This window comes from Meriones unguiculatus, chromosome 10 (genome assembly GCF_030254825.1).
Source record: "Meriones unguiculatus strain TT.TT164.6M chromosome 10, Bangor_MerUng_6.1, whole genome shotgun sequence".
In the NCBI taxonomy this organism is placed as follows: Eukaryota; Metazoa; Chordata; class Mammalia; order Rodentia; family Muridae; genus Meriones; species Meriones unguiculatus.
Window position 1 is genome coordinate 48201926 of NC_083358.1, and position 17870 is coordinate 48219795.

A 17870-nucleotide genomic window follows, 5' to 3' on the forward strand; every position below is an offset into this window, starting at 1 on the left:
AGCTTGGAGAAGAATCCATGGTCTAGTTTTTAAAAGTTACCTTTCCAGCTGTGAGAGGCCCAAAAAGTAGTGCAATGGAAGTTGCCCCCTCTAATCCCACCCCCTAGAAACTCAGAAATCTGGACCAGACAGTAAAGAGATGACCATTTTTTTTTTCAAGAATATACCAAAGAAACTGTTTTCAGCTCAAAAAATCACCAAGAAACAGACAGCACTGAAAATATCCCTTTGGGCCTCTCAGGTGATTATCTATGAGACAGCAATGGGATTTCTGGAGCAATTGTTAAAATTAAAAATATAATCATCCAGCAGCCAAAACCAAGAGCAGTTTTAGCTCTTTCATTCCAATTCCCCAAAGGACAACAGTCTACAGAATGTTCTAGCAGTCAGTCTGTCATTTCTAAAAACAGCCTGATGGGAAATGAAATAAAGTGTGTGTTTTGGAGGGGTCTTAAGTCAGAAAACCTTCATTTTTGCACTAAAAGCGTTTTAGAATGACAAAGGAAAATGGAGCAAAACAACTTGAAAAACCAAATGGTGTGTGTCTCTTCCAGAGTAGGACAATGGTCAACTGCAAATTTTAATTGGATCTCTGTCACAAAGTTTTTAGGTCTCTAAAGTAATTCTCTTTTTTTTTTTTTTTTTTTTTACCATTTTTATAATAGCTGCTTCTCTCATTGCTGACACCACGTCTGAAAAGGCAACTTCCAGAAGGACTGATTCTAGCTCAGTTTGAGAGCCCCATCTAGTGTCTGTGACTAGATGCTTCCACTAGACCACATCTAGAGGGTGTGACAGTGGAAGCATAAGGTTTATGGTCACATTGCATCTTCAGGCATGAAGCAATAAGAGATGAACTCTGGTACTCAGCTAGCTTCATTCTTTCTTCTTGCTTTATTTAGTCTGGAACTGACCCCTGCTTATGAAACGGTGCTACCCACATTTAGAGTCTGTCTTCCTCAGTTAAACCTGTCTGGAAACATCCTCACAGACAGGCTCAGGGCTATGTCTCTTAGATGACTCTCAGTCCAGTCAGATTTATAGCAAACATTAATCATTAAGCCTTTTATGGTTATTACATTTGTTTGTTTCTGTGCTGTGTGTGTCTACACACCTACATAAGAGTGTGTGCTCATGTGGAGTTGGTTCTCTCCTTTCGATGTGAGTCTAGGGTTCACACTCAGGCTCTTAGGCTTGACAGCTGACACCTTTACCTGCGGAGCCATCTCACTGACCCCATCACTATCCTTTAGGCTTCACTGTTTGGGGATGAAGCTTGGGCATGGCAGGGAAACACTATACTCAACTTCTGGTCACTTCCATCCTGCTCTTTCATTTTTCCCCACTCCCTCCATATTAACTTCCTTTCCTCTTAGTTTCTAATGGCCATGGAACTCTTTTCTTGCCTCACATAAATTCTTCTGATACTAAGGCAGCAGATTATTCAAAGCCTAAGGCCTGACATGAAGCAATTTAAGAAAGTTCACCATTATATAACGTCACTGGTATCTTTATCCTCAGTGTGTCCACTCCAATTCTCACAGAGGTTATGCAGTACAGGGACCCAACTGGGCTTCTAGAAGCCTCAACATAAGTAAATCATGTTACCTGCTATATCAAAGAAATTAGCACTTAACACTTCTCTGGAGAGAAGACGGTATCCCCTGAAACACCGTTGTCCAGTTCTGTTTCTTATTTCAATGAGTCATTTCCCTGTTTGAATTTTCATATTTACAGGAATACATAAAACATTACATTCTAAAATATTTGGTGTGTTCTGAATTGTAACATATGTAATTTTTGCTTGAGCTGTGGCCTTCCTAGAAACCATTTTTCAAGCAGTGACTAGAGGTAACACTCTGGGGAATTTTAAAAAACATATTTCATGCACTGAGGTTGCAGGTCCCTTAAGGGTAGTTCTATTTTTGTGTCCACGTTGACAATAGCTGGGACTATTGTCACAGTCACTCACAATCATCATTAAAAAAAATCATATAACGTTCTGATCTCTAAGTGCTGGCCTTGCAGACTTCACTTGGTGAGTCCTTAGATTTTATTCAGAGATGCTGAGGCTAGATAACTACAAAAGGTCAGATCATAACACTGAGAAATCTCAACTTACCACTTTGCAAAAGTACTTATGGGTAAAAATGCTTTCATAAGCCTTTTCATTGTAGATGCTTCTTAAAGACTCATGTAACTTATAACCAGACAAATTTTAACACAAGACATAAATGTAAGGGCTGGAAAGATGGATTAGTGATTAAGACAACATACTGCTCTTGCAGAGGACCCAAGTTCAGTTCCTAGCATCCAATTCAGGTGGCTCAAAATCACTTATAACTCTAGGACCAGGAAGATCTGATGCTCCTGGCTTCTGAGAGCACTTGAACTCATGTGTACTTACCACAGGCAGATTCTCTCTCTCTCTCTCTCTCTCTCTCTCTCTCTCTCTCTCTCTCTCTCTCTCTCTCTCAAAAATATGTGGCAACAGGTCATGTCACTTGGAACAACCAGCTGGCCCTATCTGGATTAGCAATGTTAGTATCTGCAGAAAACAATGAGTCAGTCTTTGGAAAGAATTTTATAGCATCCACGATGTCGCTCTGCCATGAGACAGCACCTAGGAGGATGACCAAGATAAACTATGTCTGCACCACAGAAGAACCACAAAGGTCATCATGAAGTGAGAGGCGTTAGACACACATACTCAGAGATGCCATAAATTAGAGCAGTTCTGTCAGCCATATGAAGATCTGATGATTCTGTGTTGGAACAACCATGGGAAGAGTTTCAGGAAGTTATTAGGAATTACTGGAAAGCTCTCAGATGGAACCCAGGTCCTTCATGGCAAGTAGCTAAAGATTAGAGCCATTGTTACCATGAGCCACCACAAGGAGTTCACAGATGAGGCAAGAGGGACTTTTCCAGCACTCATTCCCAATGTAAGAGAAGCTAGTCCCTTTACCTGTGGGATTCAAGTAAAGATGACAAATGTTGGCCTTTGATATTCTCACTGAGAGAAACAACTTCTTGAAAGTGAATGGAAGAACACTCTCAATGTGGGCTTTGCTGGGTAAAGATGCTCAAATTCAACTCAACTGTAAGACCTTCAAATATTATATTGTTGGTTATTGATCATCTGTGGAACTGTCTACTTCCCAAGTGTTCTATATGCCTCTGCCCACCTAAGACAGCTCTCTCTCTCTCTCTCTCTCTCTCATGTGCCATTTTATATACAATTCACAAATTAAGAAGCATTATGTATTTGAAAATGGACTTGCCAGTTTGTAAATGCTACACATAGAAGGCTAACTCCAAAGCAGTGTTGGCTATGGCTATAGTATGCCAGACAGAAAATATGATTCTCCAAATGTGGCCACATTCTAGTTTCCCGTATATAGCATGTCACATAGTAAAGGGGACTTTGGATATGTGATGGCTAATAACCTTGAGATTACCCCAGACTAACCGGATGGATACAAGGAGAGTGGAAATCTCCCCTGGCTATAGTAGGAGGGAGATATGGTCACAGAGATAGTCCATTGCTGTCTCTGAAAAAAGAAACAAAGAGGCAGTCATCAGCAAAGAATCTGCACGTCTAGGCAGTGGTGGCCCACACCTCTAATCCCAGCACTTGAGAGGCAGAGGCAGGCAGATCTCCGTGAGTTCAAAGCCAGCCTAGTTTACAGAGCAAGTTCCAGGACAGCCAAGACTACCTAGAGAAACCCTGTGTCATAAAATCAGAAGAAGAAGAAGAAGAAGAAGAAGAAGAAGAAGAAGAAGAAGAAGAAGAAGAAGAAGAAGAAGAAGAAGAAGAAGAAGAAGAAGAGGAAGAAGAAGAGGGCTTGCTTTATTTGAGCCAGATATGGTGGTGCACACCTTTAACTCTCAGGGAGGCAGAGGCAAGCAGATTGCGGTGAGTTCAAGGCCAGCCTGGTCTACAAATCAAGTCCAGAACAGCCAAGGTTACACAGAGAGAAACTCTGTCTCAATAAACAAACAAAAAAGTCTGCACATCCCTACAGGCTGTTCTAGAACAATGGAAAAGCGAGTGCTCCACATTAGGACCATTTAAGCCACACTCCCCATGCCTTTGATTTGGCACCATGACAGCAGGGTGAGAAACCAGCACTGTGAGATGGTAATCATGGTGGTGTTTTAAATCACTAAAGCTGTGCAGATTTGTTGCAGAAAAGAGCCAAATACATATTGTTCAATGTAAAGAGATGTGCAGGGGAGGGATTACCTTCCTGGAGCAAGATGGTGTGGCTGTAACTTCAGATCAGGGAATGTTAGTGCACTTTTGAATGTACTACTTGATAGCTTGCAACACATTTCACACTGTCCCACATCAGAATATGAGCATGCCTAAATCCTCCCAGCACAGCTATGAGTTGCTGAGATGCCAACCAGATGGCTTCCTGTTGTCCCAGAAACTTAGAAGATACATTTTTTTACTAGAAAGAATGTTATTCATCTAAATTTTTATTATAAAAGTCTGATTATTCCCACCAAATTCTGTCACCAATGTCTAAATATTCTTCCAAGTCTCAGAAGAGAGTGAGTTGTTGAAAGACGTGACCATCTCCAATTGCTCCCACTGTCTTTGAGACTCAGATTGGGTCACACTTAGTTGGAGTCTTTTCCCAAAGCAGGATCTATGCATTACACAAACAGTGGAGCACTGAGGCACTGGACCCTGAAACAGCACACAAATAACAAGACTGGGATCCCAAGACACCCTCACTGCTCTCTCTTTTATCTCTCTTTTCCCAGTATTCTGGGAATACAACAGAAAGAGCAAGAAGGGGGCTACAGAAATAGAAGTATCTTAGTTTATGAAATTTATTGACTGGAAATAAGTAACAAAGTCTTAGGGGGGAAAAAGGCAATAACAGCTCTAGAAAGCTTAGGCCACTACAAAAGTCACTTTCAAAGTAAATCCACAGTGATCAAATGCTGCAGCCATGATGCTGTTACTGAAAGTAAGCATGCCATAGATGTCACCTTCCTGTTCTCCAAGTAGCTGGGCTCTGCATTTCAGGGCCTCCAGGACTGTGGCTGTGACTGAGTAGTAATTCAGCCCCCTGTGGTTTGACTTTATACAAACCTTATTAAGCTGTCTTCCTGGTGAGCTGAAGAGGGGTTATCAGGCTCAGTAACTGGGACACAGTTAAGAGTTGAAGCTCCACCTCAGCAGCCAAACACACAGAGGCTTGTTTGGGACAGTACTGTCATTCTGCCTGTCACAGCACCGAAGGGAAGGAGAAGGCTTCCAGATGGGAGCTAACTGCAATCAGTAGCAGTGTCCTGGGTGAATGTGCATGTAGTCTGCCAGACCAAGGAGGAAATGACTGCAGGTCTGTGTTTGTCATCACAATACAGGTGTCCCCAGTGATCAGAGAAGTCACCTCACCCACCTGTCTTGATTTTCCCTTAGTTTCCTTTTACACCCAATTTTCCCATTTACAAGTAAATTTAGCAACGCTGTTTTATTGTTGTTGTTTGGTTTCTCTGTTTGTATAAGTTGGTTTGGTTAGTTTTTCATTTGTTCGTCGTTTTACTTGCTTACTATAGAGACATGGTCTCACACGGTAGCCCAGACCAGGCTGGCCCAGAACTCCTCATGTAGCTCTACTTCCATTAAATTCACATCAATCCAGCCAGATAGCAAATCTCTGAGTCAAGGCCAGCCTGGTCTACAGAATGAGGTCCAGGACATCCAAGGCTACACAGAGAAGCCCTGTCTTAAAAAAAAGAAAAAAGTTTTGTTTTGTTTTGTTTTGTTTTGTTTTGTTTTGTTTTAAGTTCACATCAGTCCTCCTGCTTCAGCCTCCTGAGTACTGGGATTATGGCCTGCACCATAATTTATACATTTCTATTGATGCCTGTGAGGTTGGTATATAAACTGCAATTGTAATTTATTAGGACAGAGTAATCTTTATATTACATGTGGCTTTTCTTGACTTGACTGTAGAGCATTGTTCTACTTTAAATACTATAACCATTATAAAGCTTAACTGTGTAAACTGTGATTTTTAAAAGATGTTTCCACTGTTTTCTGTATAAATGAAAATGTGATTAAGTGCACCTACTTGTTGGTGACATGCTCCTAACCTTTGTCACTTCTGACTTATAGGGTATCTTTGTTACTAGGGTTCAGCCTGATGGACCAGCATCCAACCTACTACAGCCCGGTGATAAGATCCTTCAGGTGAGACAAACAAAAGTTGACATGCCAATGTCAGGTTGAAACAAGTATACGTGGTGCTGTGGGGGGTAGAGTACTTGAACTAGTCACTGACTGGCTCTTGATATGTTTATTACTTCTCACTGTGCATTAGAGTCCCATCTGCTTTCAGCCTGTTTCCTGAGTGTCAGCCAGGGCCATGCCACTTTGTAAAGCCCTCCATCAGGAATTGAACAACAATTCCTGAAACTAAAGTAATTTTTTTTCTGTAATAAAAGCAGCTTATTCTAGATTCTTGTCCTCCCTACCTCCATACCTGATTCTGCATACAGGCCCCAGGTTAACAGTCTCCCCCACCTGCCCTACACCTGCCAGGAATCAGAGACAACTTGACCACTGGCATGTACTATGGACGTTTCATAAGTCACCGTCTATAAAAACTCTTCCTTCTTCTAAAATGTGTAAGAAGGGTCCCTCGTCTACATGTGGGCCTGATCTCTCCTCAGGGCCCTGCCATGCTGCTGTCTGTGGCCTTACTGGCTTTTCTAGCAAATATCTTACCCAGGGTCTACCATTCACTGACATGGCCCCAGAACATGGCAGCACACTGTAGATTCTTGTTGGGTTGGATGAAATCACATGGTGACACAGGAATCTACACGTGTGAACACATGAACCATGAGACATAAACTAAAACGAAACATAATTGCCTCTGATGAGCATCTGTGTTACTTTACATGAGGAAGAAGTGTGAGTCGTGTCATAAGTGAACTTGTTTCTTTGAAGGCTGTAACAAACGGTTGTGTCTATCTGCTGTCCTGTCCAGAATACAAGTCACACTTTTTAAATGTCAGGTGAAGAAAGGATTCCTCAAACTTGAAGCTGTACATATGATCAGAAAATAGCCACAGCATTAAACTGTTAAACACGCTTGGGTTAACCATATCCATTTGATTCTTTTTTTTCATTCTCCCCAAATTTAACTCCCCATATAAGAGGTTTTTAATTATTTCCTACAGTATATGGAAACCCCTTAAGAAGTTCCAGTGTACTCAAAGTTTAATGATTTTGCAGAAGTCCCCCAGTATATAAATGATAGAACTACCTGAAATTGCTAGTGCTGGCCTCAGTTACTCTGAGAAGACTGGGCATGTGAGGAAAAAAAAATCATCATCAGCTCTGTAGTAACAGTCAGAGGGATGCAGGGACCTTCAGCTCTGAGAGGCCATTTGCCTTCTATATACAGAACACTCACAGAAAGTCTCAGAAAAGTGAAGCTTAATGTAACCCAATATGGAGAGAAAGAGAAAAGGGAGGAAGAACAAGATTGCTGTAGTAATTTATCCTCCCAAATTTTTAAATTTATTTATTTATTCATTTTACATCCTGATTGCAGCTCCCTCCAATCTCTCCTCCCAGTCCTGCTCCCACCATTTTCCCCTATTTCCCCCACCTTTCTCCTCAGAAAAGGGGAGCCCTACCACCTCATACTAACCTACCTCAGCACATCAAGTCACATTAAGGACTAATCTTCCGTTGAGGCCAGACAAGGCAGCCCAGATAAGAGAAAGTATCCACCAGCAGGGAAGAGAGTCCATGTCAGAGATAGTCCCCACTCCACTTCCTAGGGGTCCCACATGAGGACCAAGCTGTCCATAAGCTACAGAGGTAGAGGGCCTAGGTCCAGTCCATGCATGTTCTTTGGTTGGTGTTTCAGTCTCTGTGAGCCCCATGGGACTAAGTTAGTTGACTTTGTTGGTCTTCGAGGTGGAGTTCTTGTTCCCTCTGGGTCCTTCTAGCTCAACTCTTCTACAAGGCTCCCCAAGCTCTGCCTAATGTTTGGCTGTGGGTCTTAGCATCTGTTTCTACCCACTGATGGGTAGAACCTCTCAGAGAACAATCATGCTAGGCTCCTGTCTGCAAGCATAGCAGAGTTTTGTTAATAGTATCAGGGGCTGGCTCTCTCCTATAGGGTGGGTCTCAGGTTGGGCCAGTTATTGGTTGGCCATTCTCTCAATATCTGCCCCATCTTTATCTCTGTACATGGTAAATTTGGGGTTGAAGGTTTTGTGGGTAGATTGGTGCCCCTCCTACCTCCACTGAAAGTCCTAAATGGATAAAGAAAATGTGGTTCATTTATACAATAGAATACTACTCAGCTATTAAAAATAAAATAAAAAAAAAACAAGGGAGTCATGAAATTTGCAGGCAAATGGATAGAACTAGAAAAGCTCATCCTGAGTAAGGTAACCTAGACCCAGAAAGACACGTATGGTATGTACTCACTTATAAGTGGATATTAGCCATAAAGTACAGAATAACCATGCTTCAATCCATAGATCCAAAGAAGCTAAGAAACAAGGAGGGCCCAAGGGAGGGTACTTGAATCCCTCTCACAAGAGGAAATAGAGTAGATATTGGAAGTGGATGAAGTGAGAGAACTGGGTGGAAGAAGGTATAGGGAGAGGAAGGAGGATGGGGATCATATGTGAGGAGAGCAAGGGTAGGAAAAATAAGGGAAACCACGGTGGGGCATCTATGGGACAAGCTGGAGACCTGGGACAGGTTAGGCTCCTGGCAGGATGTGGAGGTTACTCTAGCTGAGACTCCTAATAGCAGAGGACATGAAGACTGAAGTGGCCACCTTCTAGTCAGGCAGGACTTCAGTGAGCCACTCACAAATGTTTAAACTATCTAGTAAGATCATTGTCAGCTACTCAGGTTTCTGAAAATGGTAGATGCCTGGAAAGATCATGGGTTTCTTTGAGCTGTAGCAATGTCATCATAGCTCTGGCTAGATAAACAGTCTCCACAAGGCAGAGTATTCAGCAGAAGGCCTTTGAGTTGGGACAAGAACAAAACAGACATAAAATAGTTGAGATTTCTCTGTACTACCACTTCATTAGGAAAATTCTGGTCTTTGAAGGTCTAACTGGTATGTTGACTTTAAGCAGTTTGCATCATATTTACTGAGCTTGGATTTGCTAAACATAAACTATAATATAATTTATATTAATATCTAAGGTCCCTGCCAGATCAAAATTTCAATTAGATAATTTTTTGAGTTGTAAAAGACAGCCAAGAATTCACTAACAGTACTTTCCAACACTTGGTTTGCAAGCTCTCTCTTTCTCTTTCTCTTTCTCTTTCTCTTTCTCTTTCTCTTTCTCTGTCTCTGTCTCTGTCTCTGTCTCTGTCTCTGTCTCTGTGTGTGTGTGTCCTCCCTCCCTTCTCCCTCCTTCCCTGTCCTCACTCTCTTACTTGTTCTCATCCCCTCACTGAACTTCAAAGGACTCTAAGACTTTGAAAAGAATGTAGGGGCTGGAGAGATGGCTCCAAACGTGCTGATTTCAATTCCCAGTCAACCACTTGGTGGTTCACAACTATCTATAGTGATATCTGGTGCCCTCTTCTGACATGCAGGCATACATGCAGGCAGAATACAGTGTACATAATAAATTAAAATCTTAAAAAAAATGTAGCCAATTAATTTCAGATCTCTGGCTTAGTAGAATGGCAAGGTGGGTAAATTCACATCTAGCTTCAGACAAGGGAGAAGGTTCCCCTCCACCCATGCCACGTCAGAAAAGGGACCTGTCTTCTGCTCATATTCAGAAAAGAAAGCACCACATCTGCAGGTAGAAATAAGATGCTCACGCCTCCTGGTAGGATGAGCAGGTGTTCTTTCCTGTGAAATTCTGGCAAGGTTGCAAGTGGGGCAGGAGGGTGTGGTTTTCAAATCCTGAGATTTACACATTGGCTGCCAAATATACAGGATGATACCCCAGGAGGTAGGAAGGAATTATAAGTCACTGAGTAAAAACCAAGAACATAGCTCCAATCTCTTCTCTCCACAAATGACATCAGGGATGTGACACTTCATTTTCACTTTAAAACTTATTTCATAGTCAACTGTCAGGAAAAGAAGGAAAACACATAGACCTTAATAAAAAAAAATTATTGTATCTTTAGTTTCACTCTTAGTAGTTAAAAATCAAAAGTAGTCAATAACATTCTCTAGAAAAAAATTAGACAAATTCTTTGGTAGTTGCCAGCATCATAACTGAGAAAATAAGCTATATTCTTGATTTATTTTTACACTTTTGAATCATTAAAAATGCTGGGAAGTGGTTTGTTATCAATCACAAAATCAGTATTTCAGTTTGTCACTTGGACAAATATATTACAAAGCTTAATGACAATGAAAATCCTGAGAAATCTAAATAAAAGGAAGATTTGACAACAAAGAGCAAAGGGCACACAAGAAATCAAAGAGATGTCACTCCCCACCTCCCAAGACAAAATATTTCAGATCTGATATCTTTCCTTTTCTGTGACTCTATTTTATATGTGTGTGTATATGAGTGTGTAACATGTATGTGTATAACCTATGTGTATGTATGTAACATGTATACGTGTAATTTATATGTGTAATGTATGTTTGTAACATATTGTGTAACTCATGTGTATGTGTGAAACATGTGTGTATACATGTTGGCCATGAATAAAGTGTCAAAGAGCAACGTCAAACATCTTCGTATACCACCCTCCACCCTAATTTTTGAGATGAAACCTCCCATGGAACCCTAAGCGCACAACTGGCTGGACTGAATAAGCTACAGGGAGCCCCAGGGAGCCCCAGGGAGCCCCAGGGAGCCCCAGGGAGCCCCAGGGAGCCCCAGGGAGCCCCAGGGAGCCCCAGGGAGCCCCAGGGAGCCCCAGGAATCTTTGTGCCTTCACTCTTCTTCACCAGAACTAGGCGTACAGACTTGTGCTAGCCTGGCTTCTATGCGGTTACCTAGGATGCAGGCCCATGTTCCTGTACTGATGTTTCAGGCACTTTAGCGACCTCCCAGCTCTACATGACGCTGCCTACCACTCTGTTCTACTGCTGTGAAATGACAAGCATAAAGCTGAATTGCATGAAGGTGTGTGCTCAAAGGGCTGTTGATCTTGTAGACACACTTGACTGATTTTTCTGTATTTGACCATTTGTCTTCCCTGCATAGACACACTTCACACAACTCAGTGCTATTTTGCTTTAAAACAGCATAGAAGCAACTCTATGATCAAAGGGCTGGTCCTTTGCAACCTTACCTAAAATAATGTATAGAAGAAGAAAAGATAAAGAACTGGAATTATACAAGTGATTAATAACACACACACACACACACACACACACACACATTAGATTGCACCCTGAGTATTTTCTGATCAGTAACCATTATCCAAATGGTAGTTTTATTATCTTAACATCTACTATTCTTTTTTTTCTAATGTTCTTTCTACTTGAAAAAAAAATTGACCAAACTCATTATATACACTGCAATTCTAAGTGTAGCTGTGCACAGAGACCCCCAAAGACTGAAGTCACTTTGTTGAGAACATGAGTAGATTGGAGGAAATTTTACTTGCTAATGAGTAATAGAATTCACAACTACAGCCTAAAGTCCAAGCACTTTGTCTACCCCCACATCCATTTACACAGTCCTATCTGGGGGAGGAAAAGAGAAAGTACATAACTTACAGAGAATTCACCAATAGCATCTATATTTTACTGGTTACCAAACCTGAACCTGACTTTTTTTTTTCTAACATGAGGCATATCAATGTGTTGCCTATTGAGGATAACTTCTTATACCTTACAATCATTCTGAAGGGTTTGAAATTAGTAATATGTACTCCTGGTCCAAGGCTATACTTCCTTCCTTCCTCCTTTTTTTTTTTCTTAAGACAGGGTCTCATTATGTAGCCCTTGGCTAGCCTGGAACTCTCTATGTAGACCAGACTAGGCTCAAACTCCTGGTCCAAGACTATATTTGTAAGAAGTCAAAATAAGATCATTAAGGTAACACTAATATAAACCATGTATTTCTCTCCTTTTGCTAGATTTTTGGTTTATTTTTATTTTATATGTATGAATGCCTAACCTATGTGTATATATATGTACCATGTATATACCTTGTGCCTGTGGAAGTCAGAAGAGGGAATTGGAACCCCTGGAACTGGACTTGAGATGGTCTGTGAGCCACTGTGGGAAACTGAACTCAGGTCCTCTAATGAGCAACAAATGCTCTTAACCACTGAGTCATCTCCCCAGCCCTGGTGCTAATCATTAAAACTGTGGGTGAATTCATATAGAAGTTTAAAGGATATCTGTCAACCACTGTATCTACCAGTGAACACTTGGGCTGTTTGCAGGTGTAATTAGGGTGGTTTTTAAATGTTTCATGTTGCTGTTGAAGTTTGGTCTGCACTAGGCCTGTTACATAACTGTCCTGCTCTTTAACCTCTGAGCACTTGGCCCTATATCCCCATTAATGTCTTATGAGAAGTTAATGTTAGATGCTTCTTAGCCATTGCTGTGACAAAACACATGAGGGATGAAAGGGTCATTTTGTTTGAGTTTCAGATGCTCTTGTCCAAGGTTCCTTAGCTCTATTGATTCTGGCACATTCTGAGGCAAAGCCTCATGGTAGGAAGCACAAAGCAGACCAGTGTGGCTCAACACATGTCCAATAGGAAGCTGAGAGAGATGGCAAGAAGGAGTCAGAAATGAGATATCAAAAACATACACAAATATGATAGTGGCCTGCTTCTTCCAGGAAGCTCCCACCTTTCAGTCTCCACTACTTCCCAATAATGCTGCCATATTATTACACTGTCTAGAAAATAATCACTAATTAGGTCAGAGACATCAGAACCTTATCACTCACTGTCAACTGCCAACCAAATTCCCAACATCCCACCAGCATTTGGGGGGTGCTTCATGTACAAAGTGTAACAGTAATCCTAAATGATAGCGAAGACACATATCATCAAAAGAGTTTGTAAATAAGGAGACAAGTGTAACGGGTACCTTGAAACACTAAGAACTTGGTTCTGTGATGTCCACATAGGAGGCGTTATCTGTGGTAAGAACATGAGGTGGCTGAGAACAGGCTGTTTCTTGGAAGGAGGGATAGATGATGGCCATGCAAAGATAAAGACCCAGATGCTGACCCTCCTGTGTTACCTCACTGAGCCAGTGAAGAGCATGACAGGAGCCACTGGAGATCCTGGGGACCACAAGATATATAAAGAAGAAAAAGGGATCTTCCACCCAGTGACAGAAAACGGAGTTCATCCCTGCTTCTCACAGGAAGAGGAGTGAGCAGGGCAGAGGGAGTGTAGGAAGATGAGTGCTTGTGAGAAAGACAGGGAAGAAAGGTAGGAGCTTACACCAGTGAGTGTGAAACCATGAAGGGAAAATGAGAGACTCAAGGAAGAAAACAGCCGTAAGGTACTGTACGTTCCCTATGGACTTGAGGGACTCTAACATGGAGGCTAGCTGAACCACATGGGGCATAGTGGCATGTACCTTCAGAGCACAGAGTGGCGGAATAAGCACAGATTCTGCAGAGGTCTGGCAAGATGTCTGTGGGTGTTTACATCTAGCTGTACAGAGATGGAAAAGGCAAGTTGTCCTTGTCAGAATAAGATTCTATGGCTCTTTAATGACCCATGGGTGTAATCATCTTAAGTAAAGCTTGTTTACTCAGAAGACTTCAGCTATCATTAACAAAACTTAAAAAAATAACAGTTTCTGGGAACTCATAGAAGGTACAGAAAAGCCCCCACACTGGGTCCCACATCAGTCAGGACTGGGAGTCTCTTACCTAACCTTCCAGAACACCCAGAGGGAAGCCTGTAGGCCACACATATTGCCAGAAGCAAACTGTCACAGCTTACCTGTGCAAGAAGAAAGAAGTTTTCCTTTAAAAACAGAAGAAGCATGCAGGTAATCTTATGAAAGAAGGGGGACATAGTAAGACCTGGAGGGGACAGGAGCTCCACAAGGAGAGCAACAGAACCATGAAATCTGAGCCCAGGGGTCTTTTCTGAGACTGATGCTTCAACCAAGGACCATGCATGGAAATAACCTAGAACCCCTTCACAGATGTGGCCCATGGCAGCTCAGTGTCCAAAAGGGTTCCCTAGTAAGGGTAACAGGGACTGTCTCTGACATGAACTCAGTGGCTGGTTCTTTGATCACCTCCCCCTAATGAGGAAACAGCCTTGCCAGGCTACAGAGGAGGATAATGCAGCCAGTCCTGATGAGTCCTGATAAGCTAGGATCAGATGGAAGGGGAGGAGGACCTCCCCTATCAGTGGACTTGGAGAGGGGCATGAGAGGAGATGAGGAAGCCAGGGTGGGTTTGGGAAGGAATGAGGGAGGAATCTGGGATACAAAGTGAATAAGCTGTAATTAATATAAAAATAAAAATTTAATAAATGAAAAAAACAGAAGAAGCAGTATTCAAAAGGTTTAGCATGCAGCAATCTGACAGTGTAAACCAGCAGCAGCTTTACAGTGGTTTTTTGTTGTTGTTGTTGTTGTTGTTCTTTAAAACATCTTTGGTAAATGAGTTCCTTGTTCTAGTAAGTTGCAAAGCCACCTTAAGCCCTTCCTGTTTCAGGATTTCATACAAAGCTTCTTAAGAGCTTCAGAGTCTTACAGAGCCCTATGTTTCCCAGCAGACAGTCTGTGACCACTTCCATTCAACTTGCTTTGCCCATGTTTCTTCTAGGAGGAAGCTACACCAAAAGTGCAGAGTGCTCTCCCAGATGAACAGGTTCACAATCACTATCCTGACTCATGATGAAAGGGCGGCAGCCCTCTCATTGTTCTACATTTTTAAAAATCCCCCCCCCCCAAACTACAAAAAAAATGAGAAAATGAGAAATATTTTTAAGGTTCAAATGAAGTTCTGTGTCCTTAAAGCGCTAAACTCAAGGCATTATAAATAAGTTATATATAGTTTATTCTAGTTGGTGATTAAAAACCACAAACAACAGAGACCCTGAAGGAACCATTAGCCACATCTTTCCTCAAATTTTCACGAATTTTCTCAAAATTGCACACATTTTATTTGAGTTTGATAATGCTTATATAAAACATATGTGTATATATGCTGTATATGCAATCAAATGTGACATTTCAAATGTTCCCTCATTTAGCATTGCTCCATGTTACTGTTTGCCTTTATATTTTGTGCAAATTTACATGTCATATGTGCGATGCTTCCTATGTATTTATTTCCAAAACATCATTGAATTTGTGCTCTGCATTGATGCCCCCACTAGAACAGCTTTCCTCTGCTCAGCAACCATACTCTGCTGGTTGCAAGCTAGGGTTTCTTTCATCTTTATTTAATTATAAAAATTACAGAGTCAGTGACTCTGAGTCCAGTCCCTTTCTAAACTAAGATGAAAGCAGGTATCCAATGTTTGTGGTCACAGACATGATGTAAGTTATTTTGAGCTCTTCTATTCTGGGGTTGTGTGTTCTCTGGGACAGAGCTCTTGACTTCAACCTGATTCTCCATTCTCCTCTGCCACAGCCTTCCAAGAAAACAGGCCACAACAATAAAATTCTCAGGGCTGATGAGATGGCTCAGCAGGTAAAGGTGCAGGCATGGTGACCTAAGTTTAGGACTCACATGATGGAAAGAGAAAACTGACTTCCAAAAGTTTTCCTCTGACTTTCACACATGTGCCATGGCACACTTGCATCCACATGCATAAACATAAACAAAAAATAATAATTAATAAAAATGTAATAAAATATTAAATAAAAAATTTAATTACTATTTTTAAAATAATTCTTAAGGCTGGGAATAGTAGCATCCACCCATGTACTTGTAGCAGGTGGAAAATTAGTTCAATACCACCCTGAACCACATAGCTAGACTCTGTCTCAAAAAAAAAAAAGTAAATAAATAACATTTAACCAGAAAGAAGAGTTACCACCTTACAACATCCAGAAAAACTATACCAAAGCACCATGCTAACCACTGTGGATAAACCCCTGTTTTCCAAGGGGCAGTCTATGTGATGTCTATGTGATCTGTCTCCCTGTTTCCATCTATCTGTCCAGCTCTCTATTATCTGTCTGTCTATCTTGTCTCTGCCTACCTCTTCAAGACTACTGACCCCTTCTTTAACTGAAGCCTTGCCCCACAGCTTCTGTTCACTCACCATAAGCCTCCCAATTCCATTATGTTAGATCTCATCTCCAGTGCCTCTCACAATTCCCTGGTCGGTCGGCTCACAACAGGGGAAAGGTCATGCTGGGAGAGCACCAATAATCTTTAAAGATCTTCCAATAAACACTGCATGCAATTTCACACCTACTTATTTGTTTTGATGACTCATCTCATCACTGACACTTATTTTTTTAGCACCAGTAAGTATATGTTGGATCTAATGGTAAATAATATATGATTTATGGTCTCTAATCCAGAAGTTCTTCACCCCGACAGTTTGAAATATAATGATGTTGGCTACTTCATTGAAAAAGTCTCAGGGGTCTTTGAGTTCTTTGCAATTCTAGATTAAGGCTACAGATTGAAGAATCTGAGCAGAAACAAAGGAATTATTAAACTTTGACATTGAATATTCCATTATTAAATTGTACTTTACAACTAAAATTTACCTTTTGAGCAAATTGAAAGCAGTAAGTACATTCCTCCTACTGCAATGAACTACTTTTATATTTCTTGAGGATTTGCTATGTTCCCAATGACCAAACTAAAATGATAATAAGAACTTCCTTATGTCATGTTCTATTTCCTGGAATCTCATTGGCTTGGGGGGAGGTTTTTTATTTTTTCGTTTTTGTTTTTGTTTTTTACTATAAAGTAAAGCAAGAAGGTTTGTTTTTGCTGCTTCTGCAGCTGTTAAAGCAAAAAGTTTAACTCCCACACCCTCAGGTCTACTCAGCTTCTGTCACTGCCACTGAGTAACTCAAGTCAACCAGTCAGTGTTTGTATCAAATGAGTGCTATAAAAAAATGTAAACTCAAGCATTGTTAGTTCAAAGCAACTTTGTAGCCCTAAGAACACAGATTCCCTTCCTGTTCTCCAGTGTGTTGTTCCATGTTGATAGATGTGCCATGGTTCTCAATGTAGGGCTTCTGAACCTTCTTTACCACATTACTATCTGATTTTAATTAACTAGGAATAAAATATGTGTAATAATTTTTATATAAGTTATAAAAGTGTGTAGTATTGTTGAGGTGCAATGATGTTTGAAATTTGGAAGATATAAAGACAGTAAAAACATTTTAACTTCTATTGAATGGTTAATTAAAATATTAAAAACATCAAAAAGAGTGTGTCCCCAGATTAAGTTTGAGTGCACTTAAACTTAAAAGCTGGAAAAGTCAGGCTAGAGAGCTGACTCACAGGCAGTGTTTGTGTGCAGGCACGTGGACCATAAGAAGCTGAGCACAGTAGCATGTACCTGTAATCCTAGCACTGGGGAAACAGAAGCAAGAGGATCTGTAAGGCTTGCTGGCCAGCCAGTCCAGCTGAACTGATGTGCGTCAGCTTCAGTGAGAGACCCTGTCTCAGAAAGTAAGGTGGAGAGATGTTGACAAAGACACCTGATATCATCCACATGCACTCACATACACACTAAGCTACACACACACTCACGCATACAAACAAAACATATACACATGCATGCACACATGCACATAATTACAGGTTCTAATACTATATGTTGCAAAGCAACCCGATTAACTGACTCTTTCCTGCAAGGAAATGCTTATGTAACTGTCACTTATTGGGTGGCAGAGACTTATTCCAAATTTCAATAATTTTGTGTTTTAATTTAGTTTTATCCTTTGGGG

General features: G+C 41.1%; 1 protein-coding gene across 10 annotated transcripts in view; it reads left to right on the forward strand.

Moving 5' to 3' along the window:
- Lrrc7 (leucine rich repeat containing 7) overlaps nucleotides 1-17870 on the forward strand; it is a 688618-nt gene that overhangs the window by 651909 nt on the left and 18839 nt on the right. For 9 of the 10 annotated variants that reach the window (XM_060392421.1, XM_060392420.1, XM_060392425.1 and 6 more), the window contains one exon: nucleotides 6143-6217. In XM_060392421.1, the coding sequence (XP_060248404.1) occupies nucleotides 6143-6217 (75 nt within the window). The remainder of the gene's footprint in view (nucleotides 1-6142; nucleotides 6218-17870) is intronic. The other variant, XM_060392426.1, reaches the window with a different exon arrangement.